The 16,506-nt window shown below is 34.8% G+C and overlaps 1 protein-coding gene across 1 annotated transcript; it reads right to left on the reverse strand.

Moving 5' to 3' along the window:
* Window positions 1-552: 552 nt before the first annotated feature.
* LIN7C (lin-7 cell polarity scaffold C) lies at window positions 553-16,495 on the reverse strand. Its single transcript, XM_088145844.1, has 5 exons — window positions 16,409-16,495; window positions 10,055-10,173; window positions 9,751-9,822; window positions 8,123-8,332; window positions 553-5,249 (listed from the first exon to the last, which is right to left on the reverse strand). Exons 1-5 carry the CDS (start codon window positions 16,443-16,445, stop codon window positions 5,094-5,096), a joined length of 594 nt encoding a protein of 197 aa, XP_088001970.1. The 5' UTR covers window positions 16,446-16,495; the 3' UTR covers window positions 553-5,093.
* Between the last annotated feature and the right edge of the window lie 11 nt (window positions 16,496-16,506).

The following is a 16,506-nucleotide window of genomic DNA, read 5'->3' on the forward strand; positions in this document are numbered from 1 at the left end:
AGAACTATCTTCAGCGTAAAGAACAAGGAGTCCTGGAAGTGATGGTTTGGCCCCCACAGAGCCCTGAATTCAACATCATTGAGTCTGTCTGGGATTACATGAAGAGACAGAAGGATCTGAGGCAGCCTACATCCACAGGAGATCTGTGGTTAGTTCTCCAAGATGTTTGGAACAACCTACCTGCTGAGTTCCTTCAAAAACTGTGTGCAAGTGTACCTAGAAGAACTGATGCTGTTTTGAAGGCAAAGGGTGGTCACACCAAATTTTGATTTGGATTTCTCTTCTGTTCGCTCACTTTGCATTTTGTAAATTGATAAACATAAACAATTACAATATATATTTTTGAAAGCATTCTTACTTTACAGCATTTTTTCACACCTGCCTAAAACTTTTGCACAGTACTGTGTGTGTGTGTGTGTGTGTGTGTGTGTATATATATATATATATATATTTACATACACATATACACACACCCCTTCATTTCAAACAGCTTTGATAGCAATTAGCAGGTGAGCATCTTTAGCTATTATTTAAAAAAAAAAAGTCCATGTGTCAGTGCTAGAGTAAATACTTTAATACAAAGGAGGTTAAATTCAATCATACCACCTGCAGGGAAGGCTTAGTTAAAACTCTGGACAGGGACTCCTTGAGTTAAGGGCAAGCACCATTTAACTCAGTGAATCACATGTTATGATTAAAGCAGTTTCTCATGTTCTTAAGACACTTATAAAAGAAATTAGCCAGGCTGGCCCCTTTTTCTCATAGGTGGCAATTTGTACAGCCCCTTCACAAATTACTGTATATGAAAGGGAAAAACCTTATTTAAAGATGCAGATTCCCTTATGTCAAGGTTCTTTCTGTCCTCATGTATATAGTTGAGAGAGGCAGGAAAACGTTAACACAAAAATTGTTAACACATTTAAAAATGTTAAAACATTGTTTGGTTTTAGCTCGCTAAATCTAGCAAGTTGTCAAACAACAAGCAAACAATTCACAGCTTGACGTAAGTGAACTGAGATGCAAATTTTTAGACATGGAATTTTCTTCCTGTTACAGAACCCTGCCAGCACAACACTGAGGAAACAGCATTGGCCCTGCAGGTCAATGTTAACGTATGTAATTTCATTCAATTCTTTCACAATTCCACTGACTATCCTTTGTGGAGGAAGGGTACGTCCCCTTGAACGGATGCTGTTAGAAAAATGTAAGACCACTCAAACCTTATTCCATGTTTTCAATAGTACATCAGAAATAAAACACAACAGATTGGGTAGGAGAAACATTTAGCTGTCACTCTGAAGTGCAATGAGCATGAAATTAAAATGGTTATACTAATCCTACCATTACCAGTACAGGAATGCTGTATTAACTCAGAAGAAAGCGGTTGTAGTTTGACAACTGTGGCTTTCTTCTAAGCTGCTCAGGTATCTATAGCGAAACTGAAGAACAATCATACATTTACAAGTACACAAAGATTCTGAACCCAAGCTAATGTAAACCCCGGTGGTTCATAATGATAGAGCACAGTTACAACTGTACATTTTATAACTGAATATATCCAAAGCAGAAGTGTGCTGGGAAGGATACTTTTTACTTCTGATAATAAAATAAGGACGTACATATAACAAAAAAAATTAATAAATTTCAAATCTTTATTTTCAAGTTCCTAAAAAAAACGGGGGGGGGGACCCTGTGGAACAGCAATAAATACATAATGACTATACAGAGTATTGTTTAATCTTTGCTGGTTAAATTATTGCATATATGCACATACTTCAATACAATGTAGTCACTGCTTCTGTTCGGAAACATATATGTTAATTTTTGGATTCTCCAACAAATTTAATCTGATTTTAAAAATGGCAATTCAACCTTGCCACAGGATCCCATTTATGAATCATTATGGATTACAGCAATTAAGAGATTTTTTGGATGAATCTTTCAGTTTCAATTTGTTTAACTTTAAATATTACTTTTGTCTTGCTCCTTGCTGTTAATAAGTCATGAGGCAATTTTTTTTTGCCATTGTCTATTCTTTCCCACAATCACAATTTAATCTCACTGATTTTTAGGACAAGCCCAGAAAACCCAAAAGTCAGACTTAAGAAAAAAAACACTGAGTTAAGAACTAACTTGCAGATTATAATCTTATGTTCAGTGAATGATTACTTCCAAGTAAGTTTGTATAATATTATATTATAAAATTCTACAGTAGCCCTGGCTACTCCAAACTATTTATTTAGAGCAATAACAGCACGCTGCTATGTTCAATACATGAATACATTTTATAATAGCCTTTATCTCATCCTATCCTTCTTCTCTTGAATACAGTAAACTCCAACACAAATCTAGTTTTATAAAATTAAAATATTTCCTGATTGGCCCAATGACTTCACTTGGTCTTAGCAAATATTAATTGCTTCATAAAAATATACAGTTAAACCACATGGTTCTACAATTGTTTCCTGCTAAGGGCTGCAATTCAGTGCTCAGTCTTATCAAACTGAAAAACTATAATTCATATAGTTGCGCTGGATTTCAGTAATCTATGCTTTGATATTCCAGGCAAACTCGTGATAGCTAAATGCTATGAAAGCATTTACAATTGTACCAGCCTCTACTAATTTTTTACATGGTTACCTTATTAAACAAGATTATGCTGTCATAGAAAGAAAAAACTACTCCTATGACCTTTTATATTTTACTGCATGTTGTTCTAGTCATTCAGAAGACAGGTGTTATAGGACATTCACTCACTTGAACAACAACATCCAGCAGACAATCAGGCAAACGTTAGATCATTTCAAGGATTCTTAAGGTGCAAACTAACCCTCTTCTTTTAGTTCCTTAATGAGGTGGAAAGATTAAAAATTTTATCTCAGTCAAGGAGTAAAGCTGAAGAGAGATGACAAAATGGTGGGAAAAAAACAAACCAAGACTCCACACGTCTACCTCATAATTGAAACTTTAAAGGCAGGGGTTGTGGGGAAGGCAGAACAATACTTTCTATCTCCACCATAGTTACAATTAGTATAATACTAATGCAGAAGATAATATGGTGCTTAATGATTTATTTAAAAATGCCAAAAGGCAATGGAGAGAAAGAAAATAGAAAACCAACTAGGATCCAATGTATCTTGTATCCAATGGCCTCCATCCTCCAGGTACCAAAGTCAATAGCCAAACTCACTGCATGAATAAGGTCAATTTTGTGAGAATGTTAAGGCTTTTTGATAACTGACGTTTTAAAGGAGAGATGAGGTACCCAGTGTCTTCTAGATACTGCTGGACTAACACCCATCAGACTCAAGACTGCCAATGATCAGAACTGATGAGAACTGTAGCTTAGCAATGGCTGGAGACAGATAAGGTTTCCACTCATTTGAAAGTCCCACAAGGTAACCTAGGGGTCCAAGGCATACTGTCACTCTAGCTGCTAAAAGTACTTTGTTATGCTTGGTAGCACATGCTTTGAAGAAACTCTAAGAGTTTCAGAGCCTTGCAGTTTTGAAACAGAGCACTGCTATTTATGAAAGGAAAGGACAGGACAGCTCAGACTAGTTCTAGCCCCCATTTTCTTCATTTCCATATTACTTCAGTAGTCATTAAAAGCTTCTTTGCAAACTACCTGGTACCAGGTTTGTTTGTTTTTTAAACAGACAGCAGAAAGAGGTTTTGACTAAAGGATGTGAAACAGGAAAGTTGCCTAGAGAGAAAACTCTGATAGATCAGTGTTAGTCTAGAATCATGCCAACAGAATCTTTGTGTGTTTTCTTTTCCTAGAGATGACTACCTTTCCTATCTTAACTTTCCTAAAAAAAATCATAGCATTTCTTAGCTTTTTAAAAGCCACTCTGGAAGCAGCAAAAAGCATAATGATTGAGCTCTTATACTGTAGAAAATGTTAGAAAAGTTGTCCAGAATCATTCCCAAAGTGGATCACTAACATCAATTGTTTTCAGTGAAGAACTGCCCTGATGGTATGGAGCCAATTCAGCATTCCTTCGCACCCTGACCAGCTAGACAACCCTGGAAAGTCCACAAGCAGGACATCAGTACAGTACCATTTTCCTGAGCATGTTCCCTAGCCACTGATATTCAGAGGCAAACTACCTCCAATACTGATAATGTAGAATTATCATAATGATCAGAAACACAGACTGCTTTGTCCTCCAAGAATAGCACTGGTAAACTAAGCTTAGATAAATGAATTACAAGAGAAAAAAACTTAGGAATATAAACTTAATTTTTCTGCACTGCATGTAAATATTACCTTCCTAAATAGAAATACAAAGCTTTGCAATTTCTCTAAATCTTCAGAGATCAGTACAAAGGTATAAATTATTGGAATGCTTACTGCTAGATTTTAGGATGTCAAACACTAAAGCTTTAAATAAGAGATCACCATTTGTAAAATTAGGCATCCAAGCAGTCAATATCAATATAAAGTTATGACCAAGAACATGCATAAAAACGTGTTCATCAAAAATACAAATTGTACTTAACCATACAATTATGACTATTTGTGTGAAGATGACACACATTCGTGCCAAGACTTGTATTATATCATTTACTCAAAATAAAGATTTTCTCTTTTAAATAATGTCAAATGAAAAAAAATTATTAGAAAAACAGATGATACAAATGCTGAAAATAGCTCATTAAAGTATACTTAATCAATTTACAAATTTGTTTTGATAAGTAGAGCTTTGAATTTTAAAGAAGGATCTGTAAAATCACATAGTTACAAATGTTTATGTAAACTTTTCTTCTGGAAAAACATTAGAATATTCAAGAGATTTGTAAAAGACCAACATATTAATAAAGTGGACATATTTTAACTAAAACTGCTTCTATGAATAGAACAAATACCGTACTTTTCCTTAAATTATATGCACAGAGTTGCATCCAACTGAGTCTGTTAGATAACATCCAGCTGAAGAAGAAGAAAAAAGAAGCAAAATCCCTGCCCCTTTTCCAAATCTGAAATTTGTGACACCCTGTAAAGCAGATGTGGAGGAGAAGAGCCGGGGGCGGGGGGGGGGGAACTACTGTAAGCAGTTCCTTCCTATAATACTGGATGTAATTCAATATTAATTCTGTTGCCTGCGTTTTGCTGATCTCATTTTTTCAAATCGTGATTCCATCTCTTCTAGGACTTTAGGTGTATAGCGTACAACCAGCTTAACTTTTCCTTGAGCTGCTTTTAGCAGTTCTACAGCCTTTTCATGGTGCTCCCCTTCAACACTCTGAAAAAAAAAATTACATATAGATGTTACACATTCCATTAGTATGTATTCAACAAGTACTCTAATATTCTAGGACCAGTTGTTTATAAGATTTATGTTTCCTTTATCATACATTGTCTGTTCTAAACCGCTCCAAATTAAAACAGTATTTCTCAAACTATGAGTCCTGAAGTTATTAAGTAGGCCACATAATGCTTTCACCATCACCATTGCCCATGTGATTGTTTAGTTTCCTTAGAAGCACACCATTACTATTCCCTTTAAAAGATAAGCATGTGCCTATCTTTCTTCCCAATATGTCATTTTTCAAATTCTATTCAAGTACCCATGTTATTACTGAAAATGAAAGTTATTAATTATAATTACGAAACAATGAATATGAATATACTCACTCTTAACTACTATTATATCACCGAAAAAGAAACAACTTAAAACTTAGTGTTAATTTACAAGTAGAATCAGAAAAGTAAATTTTACAAAAATTCAAAGTAAAATATATCTATGTGAAGCTAAACCTCTATAAAGAAAAAAGCTGAGTTCTGGATTTAGAAACATAGATAACATAGTGAAAGACAATCTCTCAATTTAGTCTACCTTTATGAAACAGATAACCTAAATGAGCTTTCTACAGTTGCATGCAAAAGTTTAGGCCTGACCAAATTGAACATTTCAATAAATCCCTAAATAACAGAAGCAGAAACAATCTCTGCATGGTACAAAATAAAACACATCTTTAAGTTTGAATGCATGCTTACTATTTATGTGCAGTTGTCTATAGATTCAAAGTAAGAAAACAGTTATATAGCAGATGTAGAAGTTTGAACACCCTTTCAATTGTTTCAGTTATACCTTTTTTTATAAAAAAAAAGAAAGAAAAATTGTTAATGCCTTAAAAAGTTATTGATTTATTAAGCCTGTAATAACCAGGTGAAAGTAATTCCACAGATAAGCAAATATACTTCTAACCTTTCAGGTTCGGATTGTTCTGTCTGCTTTCAAAACCATATGCTCTTCTAAGCATCTGTCTGAATATCTGAATATACAGATCACTCTTGCAATCATCAAACCCAGGAATAGTTCTATTCTGCTTTGGGGCTATGCGGCAGCCAGTAACATAGAAAATATTGTGCAGGTAGAAGGAAGAATGGATTTAACTATATTAACAACCCAACCCTGCTGGCCTTTCACCAGGCATTAAAAACATGGTTTTGCCATTAAGCCTAATGACTTGATAGTAGGGGTGAGCCCACTTTTTGGTTATATTGATTGTGAGGCATTGTGATTATTGGCTGCTATTTTATGCTGTGTTATGTTATTTATGTTTTTAATTATTGGTTGTGTTTTTATTCTGTTTTTATTTTGTTTTAATTGTTAGCTCCCCAGACTCATGTATATTCTAGTAGCATGCCTAGTAGCATGCCCGTGCAGTCAGTGAAGAAATTCAAGCTTTGGATATTTCAGCAAGACAACAATGTGAAACATATCTCCAAATCAGATGTGAAGTTGATATTCTGAGTTCTGCAAGGAAGAGTGAAAAAAAATATCCAAAAGCAAAAGTAGAAAGACTCATAGATGGTTACTCTAAATATTTGAAAGCTATTATTTCTGCAAATGGAGAGGTTACAAAGTATTGACTGAAAGTGTGTCCAGAGTTCTGCACCTGCCATATTCACATATTTCTTATTTTGAGTTTGTAAACACTCGGACATAAATTGTTATGTATGCATTCACATCTACAGTCATATCATGCCTATCACTGTACCATGCAGAAGTTTTGTCAAATTTTGTTCACTTAGGGATTTATTGAAAGTTACAATCTGACCAGAGGTGCCTACACCTTTGCATGTGCTGTGTACAGTAAAAACTATTTAAAATGCAAGGTGATTCTCTACAGTCCTAAAGATGGTTAATCTACTTCCCCACAATATTTCATAATTTCCCTGCTTCATCAATATATAAGCAGCTTGTCTGTTAAAGACAAATTACAAAAGGGACCAGAACAGAAAAGTGATGGTAAGAGTCAGTGCTAGTCAGCTGAATATCAGTATGAAGGCCTGGATTTGGTTAGCTAAAATAGATCAAGTTGAAATATGGATATCAATAATGTAATATTATTTCAGCTCAGTATTCTGATTTAATTGTGCAGAGAACAGTTAGGGAAATCAGGGTTTTTTTCTGATTTATATTGCTTTTTGCTGTTTATATAAATCTGTTCCGTTTCCACATTTTTTAAAAAAGAGAAAATGTAAAGGCTTGCATTTAAGCACAGCATTTAAATATTACTACATATATATATATGTTATCTCAAAATAATATTCTAACATGCATTTTGATATATGGCATCAGTAAATGAATTGGGAAGTATGGAAGCATATGGATAACTAACCTGCAATTCACACATTAATTTAACTTGTACCTAGATCTACATGACAATCAAATTTGTAATCAAAGACTGAACTTTTAAAGCATGCCTAACTCAAATCCATTTTATCTACAAAAAAGTTTGTGAGGTAAATTAGATTAAAAGAAAATACTGAATCCCAATGGTAAAAAAACAATATAAATATCTTAGGCAAGCCAAGCGTTTCAGTTCTTTCATTTCAAGTGTAATGATAGTCTTGTTAATGTTATTCTAACAAAGCCACAGTTATTGTTTTAAGTATGTATCCATTGACTTATTTTTAAGTTTGAATGTTACCTCATGAAATGTCAGTTTTGAACTAATGAATTTATAAAAATTCTGAAATATACTCTACTTCCCCTTGTGCATTTAAATTGCAAAATACAACCAGTGTCAAATAATTCATATCCTCTTAATGCCCTCAAGCGGTCACACTTAGCTACTACAAGTGGAAATTGAATTCCATCCCTACCACTCCGTTTACAGAAAGAAGTTGGTCTCCACGCTTCAATCCCCCGTGTCTATCAGCAATACCACCTGGGATAATTCGGGATATATAGATTGGAGAATTTTGCTCCTTGCCACCCATGATGTTGAATCCAAGCCCTTCTTCTGTTTTTGGAAGTTCGACAACTCTGGGATGTGAATGACCTTCACTGGCGGCAAAAGCAGCAACAGTAGCCTATAAAATCCAGAAAGCTCAAGTTTACCTTGCAGTTTATAACATATATCCATTCTAGCATTAAGAATTTCAATGCATCTTGAAACTGAAATTGATCAAAATGAATTAATGTGCTCAAGTCTCAGGACTGCATTCTGAGGAGACTACAAAACAGTGGTACACAATAGCATGCCCAGAAACTTGTCAAATGATTCACTTACATATTTTGCTAAAATGCATACACTCTGTTCACATGCATTGTTTTTAAATAAAAAGCTATAGTTTATTACACGGGCATGTTCTTTATAGCAAATACAAAATATTTTTAATTACTCTTGAACAAAGTACAAGATGTTTAATAAGAAGCAGGCACAAGTAGCATTACAAAACAAATGTTCCAAAGGCAGACAGCATCTTTCATTCTACTCTGCACTTCAGGATAGAGAAATCAAATTCCTGATACAAGTAGTCCTTGCTTACCAACTGCCTCATTCAGTGACCGTTCAAAGTCACAACGGTGCTGAAAAAATAACTTTACATCCAATGCCCACATTTACAACCTTCATGGTGTCCCTCAGTCACATGATTGCCATTATAGTCAGTATGCAATGTCCTGTGCCTGACCTGTTGTTTTTCTTTTTTCCCCCTTTGCAGAGCAGAGATTGGGGAGAAAGGGGTTACAAGAGAGTAAGGAGGCACACAATGGGGAATACACATTGAAAGCAATGTGCCGGTGCCAGCAGCCGCAAGCATGCTGCGCAAACAGCCTGGTATATTCCCTATTGTGTGCCTGCTTACTTTTGTAATCCCTTCCTGTCCAGTATCTCTGCTCGGGGGGAACCAAGTGATTTCTGTAGGCAACTTCCTCTCCAATGAATGTAAATACAAACATTAATTCCCTTCTTGTTAATTATCGAGCACCAGGGTGAGCATTTCAAAGAGCGGATGTGTGGTTAGAAGGTAAACAAAAGCCAAAGGTGTACAACTGATTAGTCTTGTCAGTTTTAAGCCAGAAAGCATAATCGCAGTCATGTGATTTCCCACTTAGTGACCACTTCACTTAGCAAAAGAGCTGCAAGTGCCAATTGTGGTTGCTAAAGAGGACTACCTGTATTGACAACTCCCTTATTGTATATATCTGTGTGGTAGGCACAAAAAGTACCAATCCAGCAGGCATGTATATGAATTGGAAGGTATCAAATATATAGTACCTCTATGTAAGTGGATAAGTAAATATTAACTACTTCAGTTCATTAACATAAAAACAAAAATAACAGGAGGCTACTTGGGGAGAATTTAAAAAGCGCAGCTCAACAGTAGCAGCACCCATATACGGAAACCATTATTCACTGGGATATTTTCATAGCTTAGTAGCTTAATTAGGACTTGCTAGAAAGGGTCCATTTTTTCATTGTTGACACAATTAGTAGGTCTCTTACCTTTGCTGTAGCATTAGCTCTCACTTCTGGGCTGCTGCTGATGTCCACAGTCTCATATACATGCTCATATACCTTTAGAAAATGAAATTATTCACACACATTTTCACTAGGCAGGGATCATTAATTATTATCATTAAGAATATCTGCAGACTGTGAATTTATACTATTTTAAAAATCCAACTGAATCCTGACATTAAGTGTTTGTAGCTCTTTGCTTCTAACTGCTATACATTTGCTCATTTCATTTTAACTGGGGAACATGTATTTTGTCATCTGTTATATGCATTCCAAAAATAAAACTTACCTCCCTTACTGCATTACAAAATTCACTCTGAAGGACCCTTTGTAAAGCCTGTAATTTTTGAGGGGGTACCTCACCACTCCTCTGCAACTTTTCCAGCAACTCAATAGCTCGGCAGATGTCTGGAGGAAGATATGAAAAAACAATGTGAGCTACTGAATTTTACACAGGTAACATTAATTTCTTGACACGGCAGCTAACAATATGTTATTCAACAACACGTAACTGCAATTACATTCAGATCTTCCCTTTACAAAGCAGTTTCTGTATTTCCCATTTCAAATCAATGAGTTTTAAAGAAGGCATAGCCAACTATGTTTCTGGATGATTTTTCTCCCCATGATGTGAATGTATCTATCATCTATCTTTCACAATTTCTATAATATCTCATAGTGAATCTCCCTGTCATATTATTCTGTTCATTATTTTTACAAGTAGCTTTTGAAAAAACAGCAGTGAGTTAACAGGTTTTATATGTTTTTATGGATATTTTTTTTTTTGGTTTTGTACGCTGCTCAGAGTCCATTGGAGTTGAGTGTTTATAATAAATTTAAATAATCATAAACATCCAATGTATGATATCCCATCTTTATGTAAAATGTTTCTGCTTGTTTGAATGTATCTATACTTTTAAACAGCTGTGACTTTTTTGCATTTCATAAATCCAATCCATTCTCAAAATAGCAAAAGAAGGATGAGCTAATCTATTGGAAATTCTTCATTGCTGATCTTTCAACTGCTCAAAATTTTTTCTACTATTTTTTCCTCCACAGGGCCATGAAGGAGAAAACACTACTCCATCCCAAATATAAGCGTTGTTCTAGCTGTACTCAATATTCACAAATTTATATAATATGGCTTGGTGGCATATATTCCATATGAGTTGGGCATGCCTTAGAGAAAATCCCAAATAATGCACAGAATACTATGGCAGAAAAACCTGTGCAAAATGTCTTCCTAAGGAATTAAAATTGCAAAGAGAATCTGTTGTAAACATTTCATGTATTAAAAAGCTTGAGTGGTCTCTGATAAAAACAAAACACGGATACAGTTACTTACTTCAGTTCTTACTGAAGCATGGGGAGAGGAAAAAGGAATTTTCTACAAGGATTAAATTAAAATAATTCAAAGGGTAGAGTGATCTCAGAATCAGAAGCAACTGGTAAAGAGAGCAATAACTATAATTTTTGCTGAAACATAATTAACAGAATAAAAATGGAGAGTATCGATGATAAAATATATTTATCTGACAGAATTTCATTATTGTCAAACACCACCTAACTGTTGTAGTATAAACCCTGGTTTATATTCATTATGACAGGCATTGTTTTGGAGCAGGGATCAGCAAGTGATATCCTGCCTTTAGGTTGCTAAACCTTTTTTTGCAATCCCCAAAAGGCCCCTTGTGATCAATTACTTTATTTAAAACAGAGTAACCTTGGCCACTAAACGTTTTATGGGCTAAGGAAACAGAGTTCAGCAACATTTGACAATTAACCTTTCCACCATTTTCTAATTCCATTTTTAATTATATTAAACATCTTCTAAAAGTACTTGCTCAAAAATATACTGAGCTAAGGCATTTAATATTTCTTCCCTTTCTTCAGTAGAAGATAAGTCACAATTTTAGTACATCCAAAACAGAATGACGGCTGTCCTAAATACATGTTACTCAGTTCATGTTTAAGTTAATACCTTAAAGAATTACTATAGCATATGCTAGGGTTTATCATGTCTCTCATCTTTAAATCTTGTAATAGGTCTTTAGCAAAAACTGAAGTGGCAAAAGGATTTTAATACAATAGGGCTCTATGCTTTCTGGCATAAAATGTTTTGCAAGCAACTGCCAGAAGTTTAATTACTGGGTATGGAAATCATTAACTTTGTTCACCATCAAAACAACTGAGCAAAAATAATATTTTCCACAGCAGTCTTTGAAGATTAGAAATCAAAACATAAAGGCTTCACATGACAAAGGCCAGGCCCAACAGCCGTGTCCAAACATCATATTCCTGTGAATATTGTTTAATTTGCCTTGAGTGACTGAAAAACAAATGATAAAATACTGTCCAGAATAAATATAATTACAATAAGCCACTATATGACTATTATAATCTCAAAAAAAGTGACAGTTCTAGTTCTCCAAATGCACTATGACAGCTACTGATAAACATTTGGTAAGATGTAATCAGGGTTACCAAGAGTATCAACCACTGGCAAATGCTTTTCTATTCTTAAAAACTGGCACACTTAAAAAGCTTCTGAGAATAGATACATATAACACCAAAAACATTTGTCATTTAGTGATTTCTTTGCAGATTTTGCACTAAAGCAAAAGTTAAAGGAATTTGCAAGTTTTTCTTTGCAAGTTAATATCTTTAGTGATATTGTGATTATTTTATATTGGGAAGTTTACATGTTTAAGATAGATGTTCCTTTGGATTTGAAATTTTACGTAAGTGATGTAAAGGCTAAACGGCACATTTCCACCATTACCTTGGTGTGTGCTTCAACAAAATTAATTAATCTCTTCTCTTTATAGTTCCTGTGGTCACACCAAATGTCTCCTGCATATTGCAGAATTAAAGCTGCATATCCATCAGGCAGAAAGACTGATGGTATCTGATCTCATCTGTAAGTAATAAGGAAGTCAGAAATCAAATGACTAAATCCCACCTTTTGCCATTGTTAATATGCTCTAGAACTCAACCAGACATTTGCTTGCTTATTAGGAATTATTCTCTGTAAAACATGAGGACTTTCTTAGGAGTTTGAGATATTATTCCTATGAAAAGCTACAATTAGAAATAGTGCAGTAGATCATGCAGGATAGTTGTAATTCTAGTTTCTAATGAAAATCATTAGGCTATGCTTAGTATTCACTTCAATTATTCTGTTTTCCAAACATTTCCTTCATTTATATTTTGAATCTATTAATATAAGCTGCTTTTTTCTAGTATTTAACATTCTTAATAAAATCATATTAGAATATTGAGTAATTGAAAATCCTTCATACTTTTTTTTTTTATGGAACTGCCAATAAGATTCTTTAAAGCTTAAGGGGAAAAGCTTTATCACAACAAGTATAAACAATTTTAGTAAACTACAATATAAAATACAACAAATGATCTCTTCTTCCCATATCCCATCTATAAACAAATCCTTAAAGCCTTGTAATTTCAGTCTTGATGTCAGCACAAATCCATTAAAGGTTACCAGAGATAGCAACATACCTATTTTAACCTTGATTAAATAAACCAACTTTATATTCCTTCTTTTTACTTCTAATAATCTTGATCTTTAGTCCCTTCAAATAATGTCCTAGAACTTGATTTCTTTTCATTGTTTCTTTGTCCCTTCTCACAAAATTCTTCAAAGCTTTAACAAGCCTCTTTTGTAAATCCAATATAGGAAAATTATCCAGGTCATTCTCTTGGTTTGGTATTTGTATATCCCTTTTAATTATTAAGACATCAGCTGGTTTCTTTTGTGTCCTGTGTAACATCTTTTTCCGTGTCATTCTTATAGCCTGTCATTTTTAAATCCACTTTAAAATCAGTCTCAATCTTGTCAGGTAAAACTTGTTCCTCTTCCATAACATCTTTTAAACACGGTCTATCTATAGAGGCAGACACTCTTAAAATTAACTTCTGGGTCCATTGTTCAAAAATATCCTTCAATATGTCCAAAGTTAAAAATATTTTGCTTCATTCTATATTATTAAGTTGAGTTTAAGTGTTCTCCTTTAATTGTAATCTTTAGTTCCTTCTAGTTCCCTCCAGTGTCCAATTTTTAACATCTTATTATTTTTTAAAAAATTAAAATCAAAAGCATTTTCCTATGGGAAGGATTCTTTATTCCAAATTCCAAAATCTTATTTCAAATTTATCTGGACTCTTGGTCCGTTTGTAACTGTCTCAAATCAAAATTTTAATCACTCTGTTGCTGTTAATTTAAAAAATATATATTTTAAAAAGTCCTTAAACTTGTATTTAAAACTTCTTTTGCTAAGGATTGAAGGAAACTCACCTGGTGCTGTAAAACTTGTTGATCCAAAGGTTCCTAATAACTGAAAAGCAGTTAACAAGCAATTTCCAAAAGTGATTAGAAAAGAAGTATGCAAACCCTTTCAAAGGCACCGACTGCAGTTTGAACAAGATGGTTATTCCCTTGTCTCCCAAAGGTCTAAACCCACCAAAGACCGTGAGAAGCAACTGCACAGAGCACTTGTGGGTGAACTAAAATTCTCTCCTTGTCCGGAGAGGAATTATAAAAAAGCCAGTCTACTTGCCAGCTCTTCATTCCACTGCAGTTGTTGACTCCGCTTTTTGCGGAACCGTATTCAGTCTGCCATTTCTTCCCTGAAAGTCCTAATCCTCTAGGGAAATAGATGTTGTAATCATAAAGCTTGCAGAAGAGGCAAGACAGAAAAGAGTAAGACCTTTGTGTAAGTTTCAATTTAAGAAGCTTCTTCATCATTTATTTGTAGTATTTTGAAACATCTTGGATCTAAAAGCCCCATTTAGCCAGGAAGCTTAGAATATGACTTTGATCCAATTACTCTTACACATCTGACTTTTACGGATTGCCGTGAGGATAAAAGAGGGTAGAAGACCATTTATTTTTAGTTCCTTAGAGAAAAATACCAGCAACAGAGAAATTAGGTTGCATTAAGATGTGTTATCAAAATTGTGAATTTGGACAAGCTTCCTAATTCAAGGCTTTTCTAAACAAACCTGAAAAGAAAATAATCTAATATTGTTCTTTAATCCTTACTTGGAAGTTCACTTAATGTTTGCTTTTACTGGATGGAAAGATGCACAGCAAAGTCTTATAATGCCCCAGGCAATGGGGCCAGGATGTTAATTTATTGGAGCTCCTGCATTTGAGTGTATGCAGTAAATGGGAACCAACTTTTTTACAGGGGCCTCGATCAGGATTTTTTCTTACTTTTTAAAAAAATTGGGTGTTTTATATTGTTCATGCAGAATTTCATTGGGGAGTCATATACATTTGATAAATAAGATGTTAACTGGAGTAAAATGTAATGTTTTAGTTCAACTGCATCTTGGATACATACACATATTGTTATTTCAGAAATGACTGGAAATATTTTATTTTTAGACAGATAGTATTATCCCTTAGCTTCTAACTCTCTTTTCCTCCTCCAAAGACAAGATAATTAAAAAAAATTAATAATTTTATCTTGTGACAACATGCACCAAATAAATCTTTAGAAATTAGTACTTTACAATACACTATTTGCAACAGATGCATTCTCCTTAAATCTGATGGTTCTGACCATAGTAATTTGGGATTAAAAATACATCTGCAACTTGTTCAATCTAAGTTATAATAATATATTTAAAATATAGAAAGAAATAGGATCTAAGCTGACAGAATTTTCATGTGACCCTCCAAATGTATGCAGATATGAATTTGGTTAGCCAGATAATGTATAGCTTGCGTATCAATTTTTTTTCTTGGCTAAAGAATTAATTGTGCTTCCCATGAATGAATTAAAAAGCTCTTCCAAACCATATTTTCTAACTGCTTAACTTACTGTTCAGTTTCTGGAACATAATGAATACACTCATCTAGCTGACAAACCACCTACCAAAAGAACTTCCATTTTATATGGATTAAACTCAGTTTATTGGCAATGCTACAATACTTTTGACTTTTCAGCCTAGCCTACAACCCTGGTACTTCCTGGAGGTTTCCCTTCAATGTATGGCCAGACCAAACCAAACTCTGCTTAGCTTCTGAACCCAAACAAGACTGGCCAGGTGCTTAGCCATAACACACCAAACATGATGCTTTTAATATTGGCTGGGTTTGTTGGTGTTGTTTCTTTCTTTTTTTGGTGGCTTGCGAAGTTGTGTGAACCCATCTCCTTTGGTTCAAGTTACTAGTTCAACGGATTGTACAAATACCCAAAAGGAGTTAATGCAATAGCCAAGTTAATAGTGTTATACCAAATTGCCTTAGATAAGCGAGGTCTGCTCCCCTATGTTAGTCTTTGGCGGATATTTGGAGACAAGAGGTTCCTCTTTTACAACGCAAGCTTTCATCGAAAGTGGCGGTCCCACGACTCTCCGGATGTTGTTGGAGTACAACTCCCATCTGCGCGAGTGAAAGCTGATAGGAGCTGTAGTTCCTATCAGCACCTGGAAGGCCACCCCTCCTCCTTCATACAGCCAAACTCAGGATCTCAAGTGCCTACCAAGCACGGTGGAGCTCAGCGCCTATCCCACTCTTTCTTACGCACACCACCTTTAGTCAGCAACGGTTCTTCAAATTCCCCACCCGTCCACCCATTCCAACAACCACTCATCGCGGTTCCCCTCTTCTCACCTCTCTCCAGCCGTACGGGTTCCCCCAAGGCCGCCATCTTCCCCTCCTCCTCCTCCTCCTCCTCCTCTTCTCAGCTGCTCGTACGGAAGTGACGTGCA

The sequence above is a fragment of the Python bivittatus genome, unplaced genomic scaffold, assembly GCF_059951505.1.
Source record: "Python bivittatus isolate LINGU-HERP-01145 unplaced genomic scaffold, Pbiv_v1 ctg000480_np1212, whole genome shotgun sequence".
NCBI lineage: Eukaryota > Metazoa > Chordata > Lepidosauria > Squamata > Pythonidae > Python > Python bivittatus.

Excerpts from the sequence above, each read along its gene's own strand:
- LIN7C (XM_088145844.1), bottom strand. The coding sequence starts at position 16,445 with ATGGCGGCCTTGGGGGAACCCGTACGGCTGGAGAGAG. Across the intron at positions 9,823-10,054 it reads TTTGTAATGCAGTAAGGGAG|GTATATGAGCATGTATATGA; the intron begins GTAAGTTTTATT and ends CATTTTCTAAAG. Across the intron at positions 8,333-9,750 it reads GAGCTAATGCTACAGCAAAG|GCTACTGTTGCTGCTTTTGC; the intron begins GTAAGAGACCTA and ends TGGATTTTATAG.